This window comes from Taudactylus pleione, unplaced genomic scaffold, assembly GCF_031769625.1.
Source record: "Taudactylus pleione unplaced genomic scaffold, aTauple2 ptg000404l, whole genome shotgun sequence".
NCBI classification, from domain to species: Eukaryota; Metazoa; Chordata; class Amphibia; order Anura; family Myobatrachidae; genus Taudactylus; species Taudactylus pleione.
In genome coordinates this window covers 576,987-603,186 of record NW_028284806.1, presented here as the reverse complement: position 1 = coordinate 603,186, position 26,200 = coordinate 576,987, and the positions used below count along the sequence as shown (strand labels likewise).

The window sequence follows — 26,200 nt, the reverse complement described above, 5'->3', positions numbered from 1 at the left end:
TGTCGAATGCCGACACCATGGACCCCGAAACTCTCATCGCTGAGTGCACCGACACTCTGCCACTGCTCAGACAGCCGTGAATCCGCAGCTGTAAGGAGGAGACCTTCTCTGGAGTCAGAAAAATCCGTTGCTGACGAAAGTCCAGCAGGGCCCCCAAATGAACCATCCGCTGTGATGGGATGAGGGAGGACTTCTTCCAGTTGATCAACCAGCCGTGCGCCTGTAGACAAGCGACCGTCAGGTGGAGATGCTGGATCAGTACCTCCGGGGAGCTTGCCAGCAAGAGGAGGTCGTCTAGATACGGTAGCAACCATATCCCCTGGCTCCGAAGGTGAGCCGCCATGACCGCCATCACCTTGGTAAATACCCTTGGTGCCGTGGAGAGACCAAAGGGTAGAGCCCTGAAATGGTAGTGGTTGTGGAGAATAGCAAACCGCAGAAACTGTTGGTGCGATGTTGCTATAGGCACATGGAGGTAGGCGTCCTGGATATCCAGGGAGACCATATAATCCCCCGGTTCCATCGCCAGAATGATGGAATGCAAAGTTTCCATCCTGAATTTGGGAACCCTGAGAAACCTGTTTAGGGACTTCAAATTGAGGATGGGGCGATGAGAGCCATTGGGTTTCTGCACCAGAAACAGTGTAGAGTAATACCCCATCCCACGGTGAGACTGTGGTACGGGTATAATGACCCCCGCCGTCAGCAAGGCCTCTATGGCTTCCTGAACCTGCAAGGCCTTGGTTTTGTCCTGAGAAGGACTTGTGCAAAAAAACTGGCAAGGCGGCCTGTGCCGAAAAGACAGGGCGTACCCCTGGGAGACCACTTCTCGCACCCAGGCATCCGTGGTGGTATTGTGCCAGCACTGGGCGAATTGAAGAAGTCGGCCTCCCACTCTGGGGTCCCCCAGAGGGAGGCCCGTCCCATCACGCAGAAGGCTTATCTTCTGGCTTGGAAGAAGGGCGCCTAGCACTCCAGGCTTGCTTCTTTGGCTTTGAGGCGGTCTTGGGTGCGGACTGCCTCGGGAAGGACTGACCCTTTGCCTTGCCCTGAACCCGAAAGGAACGAAAGGCCGAGCTCCGAACCTTAGCAGGTGTAGTAGCTGAAGGGAGGAAGGCTGACTTGGATTTCGCCAGGGTATCTACTATTTTGTCCAGGTCCGGACCCAGGGGCGGATTGGGCCGCCGGGCCGTTTCCCGCTGGGCAGGCCACATTGTTACCTTTAGAGGCTGCCACCCTTAATTCACCCCTACTTCACTACAGCTGGCCGGGCTGCAGTGATAGGAGCTCAGCTCCGATCGGGTAGCCAGGGCCGGCGCAACCCGCACATCAGTTCCTGCACTGCAGGGAGGCGCTCTCCCTGCAGTGGCTGCTGAGACAATTGTTGTTGCTGCTGCTGTGCGGGTGAACTAGTGCTGCCCGCGCCCTGCTGTCTGCCTAGTAATCTGTAAGTAGAGAGGACAACTTAAAGCTCCGCCTCCTCCCTTGGCTCTATACAACTGGCCTGTGACTGGATAAATATCGAGTGTGACGTGATGACGTCACGATGCGCGCGGCGCGCGTGTGCTCAGTGTGTGCGTCTGCCTGCCTCCTGGTGAAGAAGACCTTGTTAGTGCCGAGCAGCCGAGGAGGAGCAGCACGCTAGCATTGAACGGAAGCAGGAGGATACCATGTGGTGCACCCCCCTGACTGAGACCCAATGTGAAAGCTGCATGTCCTGGATCCTGAAGAAGAGGAGGCATTATGAAAAGCTATCAGGTAAGTGTACGTGTGTATATATATATATTACACACACACACACATTTTTATATATACACATATATATATTATATATATATATATTATATATATATATAATGCATATAGTGGTGTATGTACTCAAGTTCCACAGTGGTGTATGCACTCCAGTTTGCTTTGCCTGGTGCCTTCAGCGGTATGCAGTCGGCATCCCGGCGTGCAGGATGCCGATGTTCTGAATACCAGTGCGGAAATACCAGCACCAGTATCCCGAACGGCGGCATCCCGAAGGTAAGTATCGGGGTGTCAGGGGGAGGGTTAGGGTTAGGCACCGGGGAGGGAGGATTAGGATGTGAGGAGGGGGAGGTTAGGTTTAGGCACTAGTGGGTTAAGGTAAGGGTTAGGTACCGGGGAGGGTTAGGGTAGGGATTAGGAAAATACTTACTATTAGTTCCTATGGGTGTCGGGATTCTGGCTGTCGGGATGCCGCTGTCTGTATTCTGACCAGTGGTATCCCGACAGCCATCCTCAAATAAGGTGCACATATAGGGGTCTATGTATTAATAATCACGGTACTGCCACATTTATTAACGGTCTAACTCGCCAGGAATATTTTCATTTTTAATAAAAACTATCCCGGCTATGTGCTACCAGGAGCTCACAGGGACAGCGGTTGCGGCAACCGCTGCCCTGCGAGTTATATCCCCAGCATTAGAAGTCTTTCACACTCTTTCGGCAGCTTCTGGAGTCGACCGGGGGCTTTGAGGGAGAGAGACTTACAGTATTTCACGCCATCTGAAGATAGTGTAAACTACTGGTGCTAAACTCCGAATAGCTTAGCTTTTTGGAGTTTAGTACATAGGGGTCAGATCGTAGTCCCTATTGATAATAATGGGGACTGCGATCTGAAGTGCTAATTAGCACTTTGCCAGAGATTTCTGTGAAATCTCCTGCATTGTGCTTTAGTTCATAGGATCGATACATAAAATTACGCAGAAACTGCAGTTTCTGCATAATTGTATGTAAAAATCGGCTTGATACATATGCCCCATAATCCACAGAAGCGGCACTCAGGATCCAGATAAAAAAACAACACCAGGTAAATGTTTCCGATGTTTCAATGCTTTACTGCATTTTACTCAGGGATATGAACAAACAATAAACACTACTCACCTTATATCTCCAAACACCTCGTGCAAACAGCCCAGCTTCCGGTTTCCTGCAGCTGGGAACAAAATTACGTTTTCAGCTGCAGGAAACCGGAAGCTGGGCTGTTTGCACGAGGTGTTTGGAGATATAAGGTGAGTAGTGTTTATTGTTTGTTCATATCCCTGAGTAAAATCAGTAAAGCATTGAAACGTCGGAAACATTTACCTGGTATTGATTCTTTTTATTTGGATCCTGAGTGGCGTTTCTATTGATTATATACATATATACAAATAAGGTTTTTCTGGCACTCACTGCATATATCTAAATGTATATAACCATGTCCACTTACAATATATTTTAATGGTGCTTTTCGCATTATCTATGGTGTAGGGTTAGTATCCTTGTCGTCAGCGTCTGGTTGCCAGGGCAATGGAGGGGTGTGCATGCTTGAACCAGAAGAGCCTAAACCGGAACTCCTGTGTTAGCCGCCCACAGAGCCTGCGGGTGACCAGCGTCGGTGACAATTAATGTTTATTTAAGGTAAGACACTGTATTGTGTTTCCTTGAAGATAGGTTAAAAGAAAGCCGAAACGTGAGTTATTTTTCACTGTTATGAGACCAGATATATATATAATGGTGTAAACATGGATGGCACTCTTGGTCCGTCATGCAAAAAATAAAGAATCATCGGGTCTCAAGGAGTCAGTCAATGTTTCACGATGCAAACCTTTTATCAAGACCTTGATCAAAGGGTTTGTGCCCTGAAACTTCGACTGACTCCCTGAGACTTGGAGATTCTTTATTTTTCGCATGACAGACCCAGAGTGCCATCCATGTTTGTATTGTATATGCCTGTATAGGAGAGGCACACCGGGCAAGTTGTTCTATTTCACTAGAGTGCCGGACAACAAAAAGTATTATTTGCCCTACTGGAGGATATCATTATATGTACAGGAAGTGCTGGTCTCCAGCAATTCCATATATATTTTTTATTTTTTATCACATGGTCACATTTGGTTACCTCAGAATCCTTGGCCTTACCCTTCCTGTAAATTCACTTGAGTGTCTTTGCCCTTAACTTCCCTGTTTCTCCCCCGTCAGTGTCCCAGCCCTCACCTCCCTGTAACTTCCTCTCAGTGTTCCTGCCCTCACCCTCCCTGTAACTTCCCCTCAGTGTCCCAACCCACACCCTCCCTGTAACTTCCCCTCGGTGTCCCAACCCACACCCTCCCTGTAACTTCCCCTCAGTGTCCCTGCCCTCACCCTCCCTGTAACTTCCCCTCGGTGTCCCAACCCACACCCTCCCTGTAACTTCCCCTCGGTGTCCCAACCCACACCCTCCCTGTAACTTCCCCTCAGTGTCCCAAACCCACACCCTCCCTGTAACTTCCCCTCGGTGTCCCAACCCACACCCTCCCTGTAACTTCCCCTCAGTGTCCCTGCCCTCACCCTCCCTGTAACTTCCCCTCGGTGTCCCAACCCACACCCTCCCTGTAACTTCCCCTCGGTGTCCCAACCCACACCCTCCCTGTAACTTCCCCTCAGTGTCCCAACCCACACCCTCCCTGTAACTTCCCCTCGGTGTCCCAACCCACACCCTCCCTGTAACTTCCCCTCGGTGTCCCAACCCACACCCTCCCTGTAACTTCCCCTCAGTGTCCCTGCCCTCACCCTCCCTGTAACTTCCCCTCAGTGTCCCTGCCCTCACCCTCCCTGTAACTTCCCCTCAGTGTCCCTGCCCTCACCCTCCCTGTAACTTCCCCTCAGTGTCCCTGCCCTCACCCTCCCTGTAACTTCCCCTCAGTGTCCCTGCCCTCACCCTCCCTGTAACTTCCCTCAGTGTCCCTGTAACTTCTCCATGTCCCAGTCCTTACCCTTTCTGTAACTGTCCTTGAGTATCCCTGCCCTCACCCTCCCTGTAACTTCCCCTCAGTGTCCCAACCCACACCCTCCCAGTAACTTCCCCTCAGTGTCCCTGTAACTTCTCTGTGTCCCAGTCCTTACCCTTTCTGTAACTGTCCTTGAGTATCCCTGCCCTCACCCTCCCTGTAACTTCCCCTCAGTGTCCCTGTAACTTCTCTGTGTCCCAGTCCTTACCCTTTCTGTAACTGTCCCTGAGTACCCCTGCCCTCACCCTCCCTGTAACTTCCACTGTGTTCCAACTCTCCATCTCAATATTCCTGCCACCACTATGCCAGTCACTTACGCCATGACACTCATTCACATTGATCTTGAATTTCCCTACACTCATCATTTACAGTATTCCTGTCAATCAAACTATCACTCACGCTAAGTATCACATACTTGGCACTCATGCTAAAACTGAGCATACACGGTCAGATAAAATGGCTGTCAGGCAGACAGACATTTTACTGGACAGTCTTTAAACCAGCAGATATCATGGGCTATACATTGTCACAGTGTATTGGCCATGATATCTGGTTTCCTCCCCTAGGGAGAATACACTAGCCCATTCATTCCCTGTGAAGGAACAGGGGAAATGTCCGTCGGTGATTTACTGTACTATGGAATTTGTGTATAAGGGGCACTACTGTGTAGCGTAAAGTGAATAAGGGACTCTACTATGTGGTGTAATGTGAATAAAATTGTGCTGCTGTGTGGCGTAACGTGAATAAGATTTTACTGCTGTGTGGCGTACTTTAAATTGGGGGTCCGAATGCTTTGTTAAGCTCCTTACTTGTGAGACCACAGCTCTTCGGGGCGCGCTGTACCTTTATAGAATATGGGTGGGAGGGCGCAAATTTATAGTTTGCAGGGGGGCGCCGAACACCCTAGCACTGGCCCTGCCGTCAGTTACCAGATGTCTCCGCCTACAGCTCGTCAGTGGCCCGCCCCCTCTCCGACTCCTGCCCTGCACACACAGGACCCAGCGCTGACCTGATTCCTGCCAATCTGCTTGCGTCAGTTAGCCTGTATATATAGTATGGGCCAGTCCCTTTAGTGGTCGGCCACCCAGCCAGCCGTTCATATACATATACATATAACAAGGAAATGGCAGTTACTTTTCTGGCAAAGCTCTTGATTCTGAGGGTACAGCATCCTGCCCCATCACCAGACTCCACCCCCATTAGGGCTGCTTCCAGAAATTTCCCGGGCTGGTTTTTTGACTCAATCCGCCCCTGTCCGGACCAAATAGTAATTCTCCATTAAAAGGTAAGGCCTCCAAGCCTTTCTTTGAATCCGCGTCTGCTCTCCAAGACCGCAACCACAAGGATCTACGAGCAGACACTGCTGCCGCCAAAACCCTAGAGGTCAACAGGCTAGCATCCAAAGATGCTTCTCCAATGTAGGAGGCGGCATCTCTCATCTGTCCTAACAACGCCCTCTGGACGTCCGGAGCTTCATCCGTAAACGCGTCCTCCAAGGCGTTGGCCCACCCCTCAATGGCCTTGGCCACCCAGGAGATGGCCATGGACGGCCGGGCTACCGCCCCTGAGAGAGAATAAATAGACTTTAAACAAGTCTCCACCTTCCTGTCCGTAGGATCCTTCAGCGAGGATATAGACGGCAATGGCAAAGTAGCACTCCTGATGAGGCGTGTTACATGGGAATCGACTGCAGGCGGAGTTTCCCATTTCTTACAATGCGCCTCCGGGAATGGATAATTGGACGCCAAGCGTTTCTGTGGCAGGAAACGCTTACTGGGTGTCTGCCAGGCCACCTCCATGTGATCAGTCAACTGATCAGACAAGGGGAACGCTGCAGAAGTAACCTTAGCTCTTTTAAAACTAGGATACCTCGACTTGGGAGCGGGTGCCTCATCCTCAATCAGAAGAATGGCCCGCACCGCCTTAACCAGAGCCCGCACATTGATGGAAGACTTAGTGTCTACCTCCTGGACTGAGGCATCTGAGGCTGAGTCATCCTGCACCTCACCATCATCCGAGGACCCCTCAGAATCCGGAAGATGCGCAGCCTGCGCCATGACTGAGCGTTTAGATGCCCTGGAAGGCACGTCACTGCGCAACATCGACTGAAAAGCCGAAGATGTTGTCGCCAAATCTTGGACAGTGTGGGAAAGCGCATCCACCCAGGGTGGAGGAGTTGCCACAGGAGCCTGAAACGGCACCACAGCCTGCTGTGCCACAGGGGTGGACTGAATATACATTGGCAACCCTGCATAGCGACCAACAGGCTGAGACCCCGGGGGAGTCTGCAATAATTGTGGGACACCCGGGGAATGGGGGATGGCAGGCTGGGGCAACGCCCTAGTAGGGGCGGCAGTCGGGACCGACAGACGGTCCGCGATGGACACCAGCACCTGGGAAAACATTGCCCATGGTGGCTCCTGCGACATGGGAGGTTAAGACATACCAGGGAGCGCCTGGCACCGTCCGCACAGGCCGTCCTGTGACAAATCCTCCCTATCCACTCCTGCAGAACAGCGCCTGCAGGAGAACAATACCGGAGCCCCGGAGTGCTCAATCTCCTCCTCGGACATGACGTTGGAAGAAAACGTGCGCACTCACCCGTGTGCTGGACAACAGCCCACAATATGGCACCGTGTAGCACACAACTGTATGTGACGGACCTCACAAATACGTGATCTATATAGGTGAGGTCAGTAGAAACACACTTCCCCCGCACACCTGTAGGGCTTGTAGGAGAAGGAAAGGGATAGGTATAGGCTGACAGTAAGTAGAAAAAAGACACAGACAGGCAGCACTAGCAAAAAAGTCACATACCATGCAGGAAGATATACTCACTGCACCTTTCCACTACAATCAACCTCCCAGATTCAGTGTCTGGGAGGGCTATAGTGCTGTGTACACTGTCCTTTTGCAGGGGAGAGGTACACAGGGGGACCGGTCCGCGTGCTCCCTGAGAGTATCTGCGCTGCCACAGAGAAAATGGCTGCTGGAGACCTCAGAGGAGGAGTGGCCGAGTATCTGCAGCTCAGCGACGCCAGACTACTAGCTGAAAGGTGCGCTGAGCTGAGGGGAGGAGCCGCTAGACAGGGAAGGCTTCCTCCCCTGGCTAGCATATTAACCCCCGGGTTGCCGGCATCCCGCTTGCCGCGATATTAACCCTGGTGGTCTAGTGGTCTGGCGGGGTATGCCTCCGCTGGAGGGGGGGCCCGTCGCCACTGCTAGCGCCCCCGGTCTGTCCCCTAGACCGGGGGAATGGGACTGCATTTAAAAGGAACCCGCGCACCGCCGCTAATCAGCGGTGCGCGGCTTACCTGATCTCCCCGGCGTCTTCCGGCAGCAGGAGGGTGTAGGATAAGAGTGCTGTAGTGACAGAGGAGGGTGTAGGATAAGAGATGGCTGTAGTGACAGAGGAAGGTGTAGGATAAGAGATTGCTGTAGTGACAGAGGAAGGCGTAGGATAAGAGAGTGCTGTAGTGACAGAGGAGGGTGTAGGATAAGAGAGTGCTGTAGTGACAGAGGAGGGTGTAGGATAAGAGATTGCTGTAGTGACAGAGGAGGGTGTAGGATAAGAGATTACTGTAGTGACAGAGGAGGGTGTAGGATAAGAGATGGCTGTAGTGACAGAGGAGGGTGTAGGATAAGAGATGGATGTAGTGACAGAGGAGGGTGTAGGATAAGAGAGTGCTGTAGTGACAGAGGAGGGTGTAGGATAAGAGATGGCTGTAGTGATAGAGGAGGGTGTAGGATAAGAGATGGATGTAGTGACAGAGGAGGGTGTAGGATAAGAGAGTGCTGTAGTGACAGAGGAGGGTGTAGGATAAGAGAGTGCTGTAGTGACAGAGGAGGGTGTAGGATAAGAGATGGCTGTAGTGACAGAGGAGGGTGTAGGATAAGAGATTGCTGTAGTGACAGAGGAAAGTGTAGGATAAGAGATGGCTGTAGTGACAGAGGAGGGTGTAGGATAAGAGATTGCTGTAGTGACAGAGGAGGGTGTAGGATAAGAGAGTGCTGTAGTGACAGAGGAGGGTGTAGGATAAGAGATTGCTGTAGTGACAGAGGAAGGTGTAGGATAAGAGATGGCTGTAGTGACAGAGGAGGGTGTAGGATAAGAGAGTGCTGTAGTGACAGAGGAGGGTGTAGGATAAGAGAGTGCTGTAGTGACAGAGGAGGGTGTAGGATAAGAGAGTGCTGTAGTGACAGAGGAGGGTGTAGGATAAGAGAGTGCTGTAGTGACAGAGGAGGGTGTAGGATAAGAGAGTGCTGTAGTGACAGAGGAGGGTGTAGGATAAGAGAGTGCTGTAGTGACAGAACAAGGAGAATATGTGACTGTTCTGTACTTAGTGATTATTACTCACCTGTGCTGATAGCTGTAGGGATTTCCTCCTCCTTACACTGCTGATCATCCATCACATACGTCTCTTCTTCATCTATTTCCTCTACTTTAATATTATGCAGGTCATCACTCTAGATAACACACAAAACATTAAAATAATAATGACAGCGTTAAAGAAATCAAACACTTGAGAAAAAATCCCTCTGTAATGAGAACTGTGCCCTAAGTGTAGTAACAAGAGTAGGAAGACCCCTGACTAGAACCCCTCTGGGACCTGACCCTACAGCCTGCTCACTAATCGAGTCTCGGCAATGACCACTTGTTCGCAGAGTTCTATAGCAGCGCAATGGACGGATGCGCTAAGGGCCTTATTCAGGTTGTATCGCACGGCTGCGTTCACACGCAGCCGGTCGATGTTTGCATTCTGCTCATGCATCGCAGTTCGCGTATGCAAACCGGCTGCTTAGTGGTTGACGTGAAGGGACCATTTGGGGGTGGAGAGGGGGCTGGTCGGCGGAACGCAGGTGTGCCAGTGCGTTTGAACGCCGTTACAGGGGCGTGCATAATTAAGCCCTTGCGATTGTATGCGCTGGCAGAAGTCTAGATGGTGACAGGAAGTTTAGCAGTATGTGAGGTAGGGTCAGGTCAACCACAACTGTTCGGCTGGTTCTCAGAAAGAGGCAAAATGTCATCTTTCATGGACAAACATCATCATTCCTGGACAAAAGTCCATGAAAGATGATGTTTTGCCTCTTTCTGAGACACGATTTTTGGAGGTAAAAATCCGAATTTGGCGGGAAAATCCAAACTAATCAGAGCCTGCACATCCCTAGTTATAAGACCAATCTATAGATGATCTAGTGCAGGGTAAATTTTAGTGTCCAGTATTTGGCGACGCTCAATTCCATCGACCTGATAATGCTGCAGGATGCTGACATTTTCCAATGTACAATCCTGTGACAAAGACATCTCTCTGTAGGAAACACAGGGCCTGATTCAGACCCGCTCGCGAGGGCTGAGCGCTCGCAAGCGGGTCGATGTTGGCCCAGTGCGCATGCGCACGAGGGAGCCGGCTCCGTCGTGCGCATGCGCGAGACCCGGATAGCGACGGCCAAGCCGTCGCTCCGGGTCTCGCTACAAAGGGGGCGTGCTGTCGATGGTGAGTGACAGCACGCCCCCTTTGGTGGGCGTGCCAGGGGCGCGGCTGCCCAGACTGAGGCGTTCCCATGGGAATGCCTGCCGTCTGGGGGCGGCCCCACTGACATCACAAGTGATGTCAGTGGGAGTGCTCTCGGCTCTGATAGAGCCGAAAGCACTCCAGGGCTTGCGGCAACGAGACCCTACCACAAGGGTCTCGTCGCAAGCCCGATGGTCGCGATGGTCTTGACCATCGCGACCATCTTTTTGGCCGCTCGCTATAGCTGTGCGTGGTCACACACAGCTATGCGAGCGGCCAAGAGGCCGCTCAAAAAAAACAGAGGGACGGCCCTGATTCAGAGCGAGCGCTCTGTCAGAGCGCCCAGCTCTGAATCAGGGCCACAGTGTCTAAATACATTGCTTATATGTGTTTATCACATAATGCATGTACCAAGATGGTCCTATAGAACTTGTCTCCTTTCTGTAAATTAGACTCCTCTCTGATGTGAGGGGCCGGTGATTCTCCATCATCACGTCCTTGTACAGACCCCTGTGTCCTTCTATATACTCCCACTCCTCCATGGAGAAATAGACAGTGACGTTCTCACACCTTATAGGAACCTGACACACACAATGATACAGTCATCACCCAGACACATCCCCTGGTGTTACTGTATAATGTCCCATTCCCGGCAGTCACCTCTCCAGTCATCACCCAGACACATCCCCTGGTGTTACTGTATAATGTCCCATTCCCGGCAGTCACCTCTCCAGTCATCACCCAGACACATCCCCTGGTGTTACTGTATAATGTCCCATTCCCGGCAGTCTCCTCTCCAGTCATCACCCAGACACATCCCCTGGTGTTACTGTATAATGTCCCATTCCCGGCAGTCACCTCTTCAGTCATCACCCAGACACATCCCCTGGTGTTACTGTATAATGTCCCATTCCCGGCAGTCACCTCTCCAGTCATCACCCAGACACATCCCCTGGTGTTACTGTATAATGTCCCATTCCCGGCAGTCACCTCTCCAGTCATCACCCAGTCATCACCCAGACACATCCCCTGGTGTTACTGTATAATGTCCCATTCCCGGCAGTCACCTCTCCAGTCATCACCCAGTCATCACCCAGACACATCCCCTGGTGTTACTGTATAATGTCCCATTCCCAGCAGTCACCTCTCCAGTCATCACCCAGACACATCCCCTGGTGTTACTGTATAATGTCCCATTCCCAGCAGTCACCTCTCCAGTCATCACCCAGACACATCCCCTGGTGTTACTGTATAATGTCCCATTCCCAGCAGTCACCTCTCCAGTCATCACCCAGACACATCCCCTGGTGTTACTGTATAATGTCCCATTCCCAGCAGTCACCTCCCCAGTCATCACCCAGACACATCCCCTGGTGTTACTGTATAATGTCCCATTCCCAGCAGTCACCTCTCCAGTCATTACCCAGACACATCCCCTGGTGTTACTGTATAATGTCCCATTCCCAGCAGTCACCTCTCCAGTCATCACCCAGACACATCACCTGGTGTTACTGTATAATGTCCCATTCCCAGCAGTCACCTCTCCAGTCATCACCCAGACACATACCCTGGTGTTACTGTATAATGCCCCATTCCCAGCAGTCACCTCTCCAGTCATCACCCAGACACATCCCCTGGTGTTACTGTATAATGTCCCATTCCCAGCAGTCACCTCTCCAGTCAGCAGCTGAATGATCTTGTTGGTGAGTTCCAGGATCTTCTGGTCATTGTGTCTCTCATGTATCAGTGAGTCAGGTGGAGGCACCGTGATGAGGCTCTGGGTCCTGCTCCGTCCTCCTGACACACGGGGACGGCTGCTGGGTGTAATACACTCTCCAGAGGTCTTCTTCACTACTGTGTAATCCTGTGTATTGAGAGACCATTATAAAGAGTCCAGTAATCACCTTTCTACTGTCAGAATTATTAACTCCTATTATCTATATTTGTTTCCTATTATCTATATTTATTTCCCTCTACCCTTGTCCAATCATGACATTCTAGATCACCTGATATCCCAAAATATGATACGCCCAGACCCCCTCACTTCCTCAGTTAGGTCCCTGTGTTAGTAATAGAGATAAGAGTGATGTCACTGTGACACTCCCAGACTCCCTCACCTCCCCAGTCAGGTCCCTGTGTTAGTAATAGAGATAAGAGTGATGTCACTGTGACACTCCCAGACTCCCTCACCTCCCCAGTCAGGTCCCTGTGTTAGTAATAGAGATAATAGTGATGTCACTGTGACACTCCCAGACTCCCTCACCTCCCCAGTCAGGTCCCTGTGTTAGTAATAGAGATAATAGTGAAGTCACTGTGACACTCCCAGACTCCCTCACCTTCCCAGTCATGTCCCTGTGTTAGTAATAGAGATAATAGTGATGTCACTGTGACACTCCCAGACTCCCTCACCTCCCCAGTCAGGTCCCTGTGTTAGTAATAGAGATAATAGTGATGTCACTGTGACACTCCCAGACTCCCTCACCTCCCCAGTCAGGTCCCTGTGTTAGTAATAGAGATAATAGTGATGTCACTGTGACACTCCCAGACTCCCTCACCTCCCCAGTCAGGTCCCTGTGTTAGTAATAGAGATAATAGTGATGTCACTGGGACACTCCCAGACTCCCTCACCTCCCCAGTCAGGTCCATGTGTTAGTAATAGAGATAAGAGTGATGTCACTGTGACACTCCCAGACTCCCTCACCTCCCCAGTCAGGTCCCTGTGTTAGTAATAGAGATAAGAGTGATGTCACTGTGACACTCCCAGACTCCCTCACCTCCCCAGTCAGGTCCCTGTGTTAGTAATAGAGATAATAGTGATGTCACTGTGACACTCCCAGACTTCCTCACCTCCCCAGTCAGGTCCCTGTGTTAGTAATAGAGATAATAGTGAAGTCACTGTGACACTCCCAGACTCCCTCACCTTCCCAGTCAGGTCCCTGTGTTAGTAATAGAGATAAGAGTGATGTCACTGTGACACTCCCAGATCCTCTCACCTCCCCAGTCAGCAGGTAGATGATCTCCAGGGCGAGATGTAATATCCTCTCAGTCATGTGACTCTCGTCCTTCTCCATCATGAAAACTGTAGGAATGGGGTCTGGTCTTGGTGGAAATTAGTAAATGTGAGGTGTCATCTGTGAATAGAGATATAGAGTACAAGAGTAATACTAGTTGTGAGGTAGCCTATTGAAGATGACATTGTTACAGTCTGAGATGAATGAGTTAAAATGTTACAATGGAGGAGTAAGAGCTGTTACTGCTAATGATAAGATATTAAGTAATGACACCTCAATGTTAAGTAACAAGAATAGTAGATATGTACTAAGAGAAATAGCTTACTCCCATCTATGTGTTATTTATGTATGTCTCAGAGACAGGAGGAGCCTTGCCAAAGGGAAGGGAGGACAATCTCCTGGTAGATGAGAGAAGCAGGTATTGTTGTGTGAAGAAACAGGTGAGCTTGGCCTGGTCCTCATGTAACGTCAGTGACCAAACTCACAAGCCCTTCACTCAAAAGTGATTGCCAGCAAACATCCAAGCAAGGCTAAGACCAAGTCTACCTGAATCACATGCCCAAACAGTCTACAAGAGTATACCAGACTGGGGCCCTGGTAGAAACAAGGAAAGGGGATATAAGTGGCTAACGTTGGAGCTGGCATCTTCTGGAAGACATTAACCTGGCGTTTTCGGAGAATTTATACCCTTTTTCTTCCAAAAACCCGGCTCCAACCTCGGACACTGAGCACAGAGTGAGCACGGGTCAGAGTCGGCTTTTACACCGGCGGCTAGACATGGGTTATTTCCTGGGTCCAGCCATTCACACCGGTCCCTGGTCTTCCAGCTTTACTGTGGACGCTTGGAGATTATGTCCTCTCTAGTGAAGTTTGCCAATCCACTGGTTTGAGGCATGACCCAAATTATTAAATAATAAAACCCTGCAGTGCTAGAGAGCCCCCACAAATGGGTTGATGTGATACAATGTATACAGATGGAATACAATATATACATATAGAACTATCATGAGCCTCCAAAAAAGTCAATAATAATCACATAAGAAGTACTAACAGAAAGCCAGTTACAATTACTCACTATTACTATATATTGCATTTTAACCCCCTATATACACATTCATACAGTCCTATTGCTAATCACAGAACACGGGCATCAAATAAGAGCTGTTATTACCTGCTGCCAGTACTATCAATGTCTCCCTCACTGCTTCCGCCTACTCAATTCTCACCCGGAAGACGTCATCGGACCTCCTGCCTGTGCGTTCCACCGAACTCCTCCCCAGCTTCAGACCACGCCCGCTCCTTCATCACGCCCATCGCTGATTACTCAGAGCTTCCAGCCACACGGAGAAGGTGCAACGTCACTAGAGCCAGAAGGTCCCGTGACCGGCCATACAACAACTAGGCACGGCTCGGTAAATCCACTCCATTCAGTGTTAGCCAGGTCAGCCATCTTGTTGTGGTCCAGATACTGGCCAGAAGATAAAAACACACGAGCGCTCACTTTCCAGTCCCCAACTTTAACGCCTTTATATCAGGGACTAATTAAGAAGAAGTCTCATATACACCATCACAGCTTGATGTAAACATTAGGGTGATGTAAAGATCTAAAATGTGCTCTGTAGTGGAGAGGTGGCCATTTTGTTGTGGTTCTGTACAGTTAATCATATTGTATTGCTACAACATAATCTTCTGTTCTCTCCTCTCTTTCTGTTATATTGCAGCTGTTCTGGGCCTGTGCTACTGAACTGAATGTCTCCTGGAATAGGTAATAACTCTGATGTATTTATCATTTTATAGTATTGGGGTTTGTATAGATTTGTTACAGAGTTTGTCTTCACAGGATGAGGACAAGAACACCCAATGATGGATCATCTCTTCCTTTTTTTTATTACAATTTGCTTTGGGTTTACCTTAGACCAGAGGTTCCCAAACTCAAGCCTCAATGCACCCGAACGGTCCTGGTTTTAAGGATATCCATTGTTGAGCACAGAAGGTTAAATCAAAAGATTAAGGTACTAATTAAGTCACATGTGCCCAAGCCTGGCTATCCTGAAAACCCTGGACCATTAGGGTACCTTGAGGGCTGAGATTTAGACGTTGGGTAGGCTTAGTGGGTAATATGCAGTCTTCGGATCTGTAGGTTGCTGGGAGAGTGTGGTTGGGAGGTTTGAAAGCCAGGGCGGTGGGGTTTGTTCTAGACCACCACCAGAGGTTGCCCTCTCGTCTCCACCTCCTGTGGTTCCCGCTCTTCTCATGCTAGTATCATTGGGATGACTATGTATATTAGTCAGCGCTCACTAAAGGAACTTTGGTATGTTCTTCGTACAGGCCAGTTCTTCTTCCATCAGCGCACTTACATCACAAAAACCGCTGTTGCCCAGGTACAAAGTAGTTGTGATGTTGTGGCAGAAATGAGCCTAGAGAAGGTATATCCTGAATCTGACTTATGACAATTGTGTTTATTGCAGCTGCTACCCTGTTTGACCACACGGACCTCTCCCTCAAGTGCTGACATTCTGTTGTGGCATTTGCTGTGGATTTCCAAAACGTATAGCCATTTTTTTTTAATGTCCCCCGAGGAGAGAGATTTGTGTTCATGTGTGGTCCCTTGGGGTTTCTGTTCCCACCTTCGGATGTCTTACAGCATATGACTTTAGAAGGTGGTCACTTCTTTCCGCGGGACTGTCATTTCTAGAGACATCTTATTATACAGAGCCCTTCAAGTGTACTTCTTTCCAGAATCGTCTCTTATGTGACAGTGCTTTACAGGTTCTTTAGTTACCTTCTAACATGCGAGAGGGAGAAGACAATTTTTGAAGCCTAAAAAAGATACTGATGGGACTCCTTTCTTTCTTGTGGGGGGGCCATCCCTTACTTTATTTTGGACTCTTGTGGAGCCCTGGAGCCCAAACCATATAATATTCACCCTTCTGTCTCTAATGCGCTTACTGAGCCTGGCAGTTGTTGCTGAGGTATACTTCCCCAATTTCAATGAGGTGTACTGCAGTCCTGTACTGGATGAGGTTGGTGACCATGGAGCCAGACACGCGGTCTCCATCTTCTCCTAAGCTCACTGCTTCACCATCCAAGGAGGTGGGCCGCTCTGAGCCTGGGAATATGGCATACGCAGTAACACGTCATTCTGTCATAAACCAGGATTTGTCCCTGTTGATGAGGCATCTGGGAGAGATGTAGTATGAAGGATGGTCAGCAGGGTCCCCAGTGGCCTGGGTTGCTCAGATGTTTTTATTTATCAATTACATTTATTTTTTTCTCTTAAGTGGATCAGTATACAAATATATCCTGCTTGGTGTTTCTCTGGTTATTTGGTAAGTTGAGCTTATAAGCCATGTCTCTGACTATTGTGTCCTTCTTTAGATGTTCTAAAGTGCTTATTTGACTTTAAGGGGTACATTGACTAAAGTGAGAGTTTTAGAAGTGCAGATGTTGCCCATAGCAACCAATCAGTTTCTACTTAACATTTACCTAGCACCTTCTAGATTCTAGAAGATAATAGTTAGAATCTGATTGGTTGCTATGGGCAACATTTCCACTTCTAAAAACTCTCACTTTAGTAAATATACCCCTCAAAGTGCATAGGCCCTCATTCAGAGCCGGACGCTCTGAGCAGAGCGCTCGCTCTGAATGAGAGCCGTCCTCCATAAAAATGGAGCGTCCTCCTGGACGCTCGTATAGCTGTGGGTCACCACCCACAGCACATACGAGCGTGCAGGATGATGGTCGCGATGGTCTTGACCATCGCGACCATCGCCAGTGCGACCAGAAGCCTGTGGTCGGGGTTTTCGACCACAAGCCCTGGAGTGATTTTGGCTCTATCAGAGCCAAAATCACTCCCACTGACATCACTAGTGATGTCAGTGGGCCGGCTTCTGACGGTAGGCGTTCCCTTGGGAACGCCCCCGTCTGGGAAGCACGCCCCCGGCACGCCCACCAAAGGGGGCGTGCTGTCAATCAACATCGACAGCACGCCCCCTTTGATCAGACACAACGAGCGAAGGAAAGTCCTTCGCTCGTCGCGTCTGGCGCATGCGCACGACGGAGCTCCCTCCGTCGTGCGCATGCTCAGTGCACACCATCGACCCACTTGCGAGCAGACAGCCGCTCGCGAGTGGGTCTGAATCAGGCCCATAGTACAGAGATAGAAACACTATCATCACAAAAGCTAATACAGAACATAGAAGTTATGTTGTCTTTAGAATATCAATGCTTTTAATTGATTAGCTGTTAATTCAATAGTCATTTATCAAAACATTTTACATGCCTAATACCAATTTTTAACACTGTTATCTTACATAGATAATCATACTGTTAATATTAATCATGTGCTCTATATAGAGTTCTCCTAAAGCTTAGCCATTCCCATCAAGACCAGATCCTAAAGTCTTCATAATGGACAAGGACAGGAGTCACATGACTGAGAGAATATTAAATCTCAACCTGGAGATCATCTACCTGCTGACTGGGGAGGTGAGGGAGTCTGGGAGTGTCACAGTGACATCACTATTATCTCTCTATTACTAACACAGGGACCTGACTGGGGAGGTGAGGGAGTCTGGGAGTGTCACAGTGACATCACTCTTATCTCTATTACTAACACAGGGACCTGACTGGGGAGGTGAGGGGGTCTGGGAGTGTCACAGTGACATCACTCTTATCTCTATTACTAACACAGGGACCTGACTGGGGAGGTGAGGGAGTCTGGGAGTGTCACAGTGACATCACTATTATCTCTCTATTACTAACACAGGGACCTGACTGGGGAGGTGAGGGAGTCTGGGAGTGTCACAGTGACATCACTATTATCTCTATTACTAACACAGGGACCTGACTGGGGAGGTGAGGGAGTCTGGGAGTGTCACAGTGACATCAGTATTATCTCTCTATTACTAACACAGGGACCTGACTGGGGAGGTGAGGGAGTCTGGGAGTGTCACAGTGACATCACTATTATCTCTATTACTAACACAGGGACCTGACTGGGGAGGTGAGGGAGTCTGGGAGTGTCACAGTGACATCACTCTTATCTCTATTACTAACACAGGGACCTGACTGGGGAGGTGAGGGGGTCTGGGAGTGTCACAGTGACATCACTCTTATCTCTATTACTAACACAGGGACCTGACTGGGGAGGTGAGGGAGTCTGGGAGTGTCACAGTGACATCACTATTATCTCTCTATTACTAACACAGGGACCTGACTGGGGAGGTGAGGGAGTCTGGGAGTGTCACAGTGACATCACTATTATCTCTATTACTAACACAGGGACCTGACTGGGGAGGTGAGGGAGTCTGGGAGTGTCACAGTGACATCACTATTATCTCTCTATTACTAACACAGGGACCTGACTGGGGAGGTGAGGGAGTCTGGGAGTGTCACAGTGACATCACTATTATCTCTCTATTACTAACACAGGGATCTGACTGGTGAGGTGAGGGAGTCTGGGAGTGTCACAGTGACATCACTATTATCTCTATTACTAACACAGGGACCTGACTGGGGAGGTGAGGGGGTCTGGGAGTGTCACAGTGACATCACTCTTATCTCTATTACTAACACAGGGACCTGACTGGGGAGGTGAGGGAGTCTGGGAGTGTCACAGTGACATCACTATTATCTCTCTATTACTAACACAGGGACCTGACTGGGGAGGTGAGGGAGTCTGGGAGTGTCACAGTGACATCACTATTATCTCTATTACTAACACAGGGACCTGACTGGGGAGGTGAGGGAGTCTGGGAGTGTCACAGTGACATCACTATTATCTCTATTACTAACACAGGGACCTGACTGGGGAGGTGAGGGAGTCTGGGAGTGTCGCATCACTCTTATTGCATTGAAGAAAATGGATTGAAGAATTGAGTACTAAATATTTTTTTTTGTATATTTCATTATTGTGTTTTGACACACAGGATTACACATTAGTGCAGAAGTCTGGTAAATTTGAGATACCCAGCAGCCATCCACCTTTGACAGGAGCCCTGAACAGGACCCAGAATCTCATCACGGTGCCTCCACCTCACAAACTGATACCTGAGGGACACAATGACCAGAAGATCCTGGAACTCACCAACAAGATAATTCAGCTGCTGACTGGAGAGGTGACTGCTGGGAATGGGACATTATACAGTAACACCAGGGATGTGTCTGGGTGATGACTGGAGAGGTGACTGCTGGGAATGGGACATTATACAGTAACACCAGGGGATGTGTCTGGGTGATGACTGGAGAGGTGACTGCTGGGTATGGGACATTATACAGTAACACCAGGGGATGTGTCTGGGTGATGACTGGAGAGGTGACTGCTGGGAATGGGACATTATACAGTAACACCAGGGGATGTGTCTGGGTGATGACTGGAGAGGTGACTGCTGGGAATGGGACATTATACAGTAACACCAGGGGATGTGTCTGGGTGATGACTGGAGAGGTGACTGCTGGGAATGGGACATTATACAGTAACACCAGGGGATGTGTCTGGGTGATGACTGGAGAGGTGACTGCTGGGAATGGGACATTATACAGTAACACCAGGGGATGTGTCTGGGTGATGACTGGAGAGGTGACTGCTGGGAATGGGACATTATACAGTAACACCAGGGGATGTGTCTGGGTGATGACTGGAGAGGTGACTGCTGGGAATGGGACATTATACAGTAACACCAGGGGATGTGTCTGGGTGATGACTGGAGAGGTGACTGCTGGGAATGGGACATTATACAGTAACACCAGGGGATGTGTCTGGGTGATGACTGGAGAGGTGACTGCTGGGAATGGGACATTATACAGTAACACCAGGGGATGTGTCTGGGTGATGACTGGAGAGGTGACTGCTGGGAATGGGACATTATACAGTAACACCAGGGGATGTGTCTGGGTGATGACTGGAGAGGTGACTGCTGGGAATGGGACATTATACAGTAACACCAGGGGATGTGTCTGGGTGATGACTGGAGAGGTGACTGCTGGGAATGGGACATTATACAGTAACACCAGGGGATGTGTCTGGGTGATGACTGGAGAGGTGACTGCTGGGAATGGGACATTATACAGAAACACCAGGGGATGTGTCTGGGTGATGACTGGAGAGGTGACTGCTGGGAATGGGACATTATACAGAAACACCAGGGGATGTGTCTGGGTGATGACTGGAGAGGTGACTGCTGGGAATGGGACATTATACAGTAACACCAGGGGATGTGTCTGGGTGATGACTGGAGAGGTGACTGCTGGGAATGGGACATTATACAGTAACACCAGGGGATGTGTTTGGGTGATGACTGGAGAGGTAACTGCTGGGAATGGGACATTATACAGTAACACCAGGGGATGTGTCTGGGTGATGACTGTATCATTGTGTGTGTCAGGTTCCTATAAGGTGTGAGGACGTCACTGTCTATTTCTCCATGGAGGAGTGGGAGTATATAGAGGGACACAGGGGTCTGTACAAGGACGTGATGATGGAGAATCACCGGCCCCTCACATCACTGGGTAAGAGGAGAATATAGTTTATTGTAATGGAGAGAGCGGTATTGAAAGCCATTTAGATATCAATTCACAAAAACATATATAAACAATATATTAAATCGCTGTGTGTCTGCTACAGGTGGATCCACTACCAGAAGTACCCCAGAGAGATGTACCCATCCAGAGGATTATCAGGTAGTTAGATTTGAGGGTCTCACCAAATCGTGAATTTGCAAAGTGACTGAAATATAAAAATGAATTTCTTTATGATCCGTAGAGAAGCTGTGTAATAATTATACAGTGACGGGGCGGATTGGGAAGCTAAAGTCTCATGTAAGCGGGTTCAAGTCAACTGTAAGCAGGGCCCATCGCAAACATAGGCGGAACTAGCAAACTGCTTTTTCTAACTATAATATGATAACAAAAGCATCACACTGACTGCCATAAAATACAGAGCACACCCATATGACAGACATGCATACAATACAAATATTATCTATGTGACCACCACACAGATTGCTAAGCATCTCTGGGACCGCCATGCAGTACATTGAGTGTCATAGTGACTGCCATAAAATACACTAGGCATCCCAGTGACTGCCAACTATACAGTACATTGAGCTTCCCAGTGAGCACAGCAACATAATGGATAATGCCAAATGGTATTGTGATTACCGTAGCAATGACTTTTTAGCCTTGCGTGGTCATGTCATCATGTCATTGCCTGGAACTCTCCCTCTAGGCCGGGCCGGTTCCCACTAGGTCTGGAGAGTAAAGGTAGCTCCATCTTTGCACAGCACCCCTCCCCCATGCCACCGACATGCCCCTCCTCCGCCGCCAGCTAAGGGAAAAAAAACTAAATTAAGTGGCTCCTTCATTGCAGCGACCGGCGAGCCCTATGACCAATCTGCCCCTGTACACTGGTATTCTTCTGCTAGATCTCCATTCATTAAATTAGACATCATTAAATCTGTTATATTTTGTTATTTATGGGTTATTATTTAGGATGAAGACCTGATTGTTATTAAAGTTGAAGAAATAGAGGTAGAAGAAGAGACGTATGTGATGGGTGATCAGCAGTGTAAAGAGGAGGAGATCCCTACAGCTATCAGCACAGGTGAGTAACCTGCACCAATTACAGCCGATCAGCACCACCCGGCTATTCATGCCATTCTGCTCAACGGGAGGTTTCTGGCGTCCCTGAGCTCGCCTTAGGACACCTGCGTTACGGTTTGACAGTTGTACCGCCCCAGTCAAACTCCCCACCTGCCCTGTAGCCCGTGCTGCTGACTTGGGTACTACAGATGATGAGGGGACTCAATGCACCACTAGGGAAATATCTTGAACACAAATAAAGTGTTATATGGACAGAACCCACCAGCATGGCTCTAGCTCCCTTTAGGATATATTACAATACACTGCACAATATAATGCAGGGAACGTGCAGTACACCCAGCCATGCCCCACAGGGTACTCTGGATGCCCGTTGATAGGAACTGGCTACCCAGCAATAGTTTCGGGCACATCTTCTGCCAGCAAAGCCGTGACCAAGGCCAAATGCCCAGCCCGCTTTTGTCGGTCAGACACTAAACCAGCGGTGATTGGGAAAGTTCAGCAAGGACCCTCCTCTGTTGTATGTTTATGGACCGTCCAACTGTAACCCTGATCCCCAGCCAATCCTGCCAGTTCTCCCGATGTCCCCTCCAGCTCCCATAGTGTTGGGTTGTGGACCAGAAGAGGACCATGGGCTCGCAGCAGCATCGTATTGGCCATCGCCCGTCTGCAGATTTATGCAAATGCCACTACAAAAAGGTAAGAATAGAAATGTTAAGGTGCGGGAGAAAGCCGGCGTTACCTCTGTGGTGGATCAGTCTTCTTCGTTCTTCCTTTGGTGCAACTCTCAACTCAGACCACGGACACAAAGAGAATTGCAGCCAAAATGTCAGCTAATCATTTTTGCATTAATGACAATAACGACACCAAACGGTGACTGGAAGGGGTCAGTTTGACTTATATGAATCAGTGAAGTAGTTCACACCTAACATTCAGTATGTGACCGCCATACAATATGCAAAACCTCACTTTAATTATAAAATAACAATATTACTACAGACTTACCTAACACGGACTATAATACCGCCAGTTCTAGGTCACATTTGAGTTCCTGTGTGTACACGTTGGGGCCCTTCATTTGCATGCATGCACAAAATTAGTTTATTGCTTAAACAGTATTGTTGCAGCGCTGTTGTTGAGATAATAGCGGTTATATCCATGCCACAAAGCAACTGCTTGTGTGGGTGTAGTAGGTATTACCGCTGGCCGAATGGCCGACAGCGGAAGCCCAGCAGTGGTGAAGATCCTGATCGCTAATTAAGGTAAGTATCGCTAACCTAATTCCCCCCCTAACCCTCCCTTAGGGGTGCCTAACCCAAACCCTAACCTCCCCCCAAGTGCCTAATCCTAACCCCCCTCTAAGTGGCTAAACCTAACCCCCCTTCCCCGCAGCCTAAACCCAAGTCTCCCGTGGAGTGCCTAACCCTAACCTCCCCTGGGGGTGCCTAACCCTAACCTCCCCTGGGGGTGCCTAACCCTAACCGCTTCTTCCCCTAGCCTAAACCTAACCCTCCCGGGGGGTGCCTAACCCTAAGTCCCCCCCCGGGAGCCCCTAATCTAACCCTGCCCCCCCCTCCCCACGGCTGTCCGCGCCCGGCGTAGGTCTAATGACAGGCGTCGGGATTTCGACGCCTGTCATTAGTACTTTGCCGGTATTAGACAGTCAGGAAGCCGGCAGTCGGTATTTAGACCATCAGCTTCCTGACTCCATCCCGCTTGTGTGTGTAACCAATTGTCTTTCCCTCACCAAATCTGAGGCAGGACCTTAGGATGCAGCCTCCCCTCCGGAAGTTCGGCACAGCTTACTGGAACATGTTTGAGTGCCAATAACACTGAAACTGACTGTGGCACTGCAAGTCCCAGCCACTCTTTTGCTACAGCTTGTTTCCACTGCTTCTGTGCAGGAGCCCCACTCTCAGCACACGCCCCCTCATGTGTAATGGCCACGCCCTCTCCCAGCTCCTCCTCCTGTCGTTTTTTTTTTTCTTTTTAAATCAACTTTATTAAAAAATGTCACTGACCTCTACTCCCTTTTCCAAAATGGCCAATGAGATCTCATCTCTTATGAGATGGCCGTGTACACCTGTAAAATAATAGTCTGCAATGGCTGGGTATTATCTGTGGCTGGGATGGGTCTTTAAGTAATACCACGCCCCTGCAGGGTTTCACACATAGACACGCCCACTGAACGGACCATCTCCGTATGTGTACTACTAGCCGCCGACCAGGAACGCCCAGCACTTATTTGCTACATCCCGGAATTAGGCCCGCTGTCCGATTGGCTGCCCCGATTGGTTTACCGGATCACCTGAGGGTGGTTTTCGGGCCTCTTTTTTCCTCGAGGACCCACAGCTGGTGACTGCTCCCTGGGGACCTGGAGATTTAGACAGTAGGACACCAACCTTGTTCCAAAAAGGAGCATAATCACGCTAGATTGGAATGATTGTTGGCCTACTACAACTATGGATCCTGTGGGGTCTTTGGAGCCCTGGCCTAATTGGAAATCCTGCTTTGTGATGACTAACTGCTTAAGCACGGCAGCGAGTCCCATTACGATAGCGGTCCGTGTCTGCCCAGCTTCCACATAAAGGATGCCTGTAAAAGTCTGTACGATGTATAGTTTCCGAGTACAGACAGACGTAACTGCCACGTAGCAATATTTAAGAATTCATGGTGGGTGCGCCACCAACAGTCCCGGTAATGAGATGGTGTCATTGGCAGTGTTAAGCTTTATGTAACGGTACTTGGCGCTCTACTTTCATCGCACTGGTCTCCCTACACATACTTACTGGTGTTCCAGTCTGATTACTCATAGGACCAGGCAACATACGGGGCCTGACTCTGACCGGACATATCCGCAGCTACGTGTGCGCCAAAGAACCAAGTCGCAAGCGCATGAGCGGCTGTACGCTTGCTGGAGCTCGCTGCTGCGGAGGGATTGAGTTGACCACACTTTAGGAGAAACGAATGGTGGCATCGCATACGGAACTGTTCCACCTCCCAGGAGTGTCATAGGAGCCATCGTTAAAAATGTTGTTATGCTCTTAATATCGACATTTAATTAGGTCAACACTAGAATATCGACATACAGGGGTTATTTTTTACTTATGTTTAGGGTTAGGTTTAAGGTTAGGCTAAAATAACAAAAAAACCTGTCGACATTTTAACCGTGTTGACATTAGTTAATGGTGATATATTGGTTGTCGACGTTCAGAGCTTGTTGACATTCAATGTTGATGTTTCATACCACACCTAAAGTTACCCCATAGTATAGTTATTGAACCTTATTGTATATAAAAGTACTGTAGTGCAACCGTCACATTTCCATACATTTATTTTATTCTCAACAGACGGACAGAGCCGCGGGAATACCTCGAAAGGACATCTTATTTCATCTCCAGCCTGGGAAATAGAAGATAATGACATCACACGAGATTCTCCAGGAGGAAACCCTATTACCCAAAGTATACATCCAGTCCTGTACAGTGCCGATACATCATCTGGTCCCTCTAATCATCAGGAAGGTCCTCCTGAGAAATCCGATCGCGTTACACTTAATATGACTCATGGTGGAGATCAATTAGTTTCATGTTCTGAATGTGACAAATGTTTTACCCAGGGTGCAAAGCTCATTAAGCACCAGAGATGTCACAGCGGCCAGAAGCCATTTCCATGTTCCCAGTGCGGGAAACGTTTCACCCAGAGATCAGGTCTGGTGAAGCACCAGCTATTCCACACCGGTGATAAACCTTTCCCCTGCTCTGAGTGCGGGAAGTGGTACACACACAAATCAGACCTCACCAAACACCAGGGTACTCACACGGGCGAGAAGCCATTTTCTTGTTCAGAGTGCGAAAAATGTTTTGCGTATAAATCAGTTCTCGACAGTCATCGGACAATACACACGGGCGAGAAGCCGTTCCCCTGCTCGGAGTGCGGGAAGTGCTTTACCCGTAAATACGTCCTTGTGGAGCATCAGAGGATCCACAGAGGGGAGAAGCCGTTTGCGTGCGCGGAATGCGCCAAACGTTTTACGTACAAGTCTGACCTTGTGAAGCACAAGAGGATTCACACGGGCGAGAAGCCGTTTCCCTGCGCGGATTGCGGGAGGCGCTTTACGCAGAAGTCAAATCTTTTTAAACATCAAAAAACTCACAGCAAAACGGTAATTGTGGTGAGATAATAAATATATAACAAGTAAGCAAGATCTGTGCAAATTCTGTAATAATTATTTCATGTGTACATTGTGATCACTGTCTGCAATAATAAAGAGTTCCTAAGAAATCTGTACACAACTTCAATT

At 49.2% G+C, this 26,200-nt stretch overlaps 2 protein-coding genes across 6 annotated transcripts in view; one reads left to right on the top strand and one right to left on the bottom strand.

Annotated features, from left to right (window-relative positions):
• LOC148506443 (uncharacterized) overlaps nt 1-14,600 on the bottom strand; it is a 22,138-nt gene extending 7,538 nt beyond the window's left edge. For 2 of the 3 annotated variants that reach the window (XM_088446767.1, XM_088446769.1), the window contains exons 1-4: nt 14,471-14,600; nt 13,282-13,419; nt 11,961-12,152; nt 9,134-9,242 (exon numbers count right to left, since the gene is read on the bottom strand). In XM_088446767.1, the coding sequence (XP_088302893.1) occupies nt 9,134-9,242; nt 11,961-12,152; nt 13,282-13,362 (382 nt within the window). In that variant the 5' untranslated portion in view covers nt 13,363-13,419; nt 14,471-14,600. Of the gene's footprint in view, nt 1-9,133; nt 9,243-11,960; nt 12,153-13,281; nt 13,420-13,962; nt 14,142-14,470 lie in introns of those variants that run through there. The other variant, XM_088446768.1, reaches the window with a different exon arrangement.
• Nucleotides 14,599-26,200, top strand: LOC148506442 (gastrula zinc finger protein XlCGF66.1-like). 3 transcript variants are annotated; one of them, XM_088446776.1, is made up of 8 exons: nt 14,599-14,711; nt 15,021-15,064; nt 17,656-17,787; nt 19,230-19,418; nt 20,685-20,808; nt 20,924-20,979; nt 21,790-21,901; nt 25,248-26,200. In XM_088446776.1, exons 3-8 carry the CDS (start codon nt 17,710-17,712, stop codon nt 26,078-26,080), a joined length of 1,392 nt encoding a protein of 463 aa, XP_088302902.1. In that variant the 5' UTR covers nt 14,599-14,711; nt 15,021-15,064; nt 17,656-17,709; the 3' UTR covers nt 26,081-26,200. The 3 variants fall into 3 exon arrangements, with proteins under 3 accessions (XP_088302902.1, XP_088302900.1, XP_088302901.1); XM_088446774.1 differs by having other exon boundaries at nt 14,688-14,740; XM_088446775.1 differs by lacking the exon at nt 14,599-14,711 and adding an exon at nt 14,774-14,878.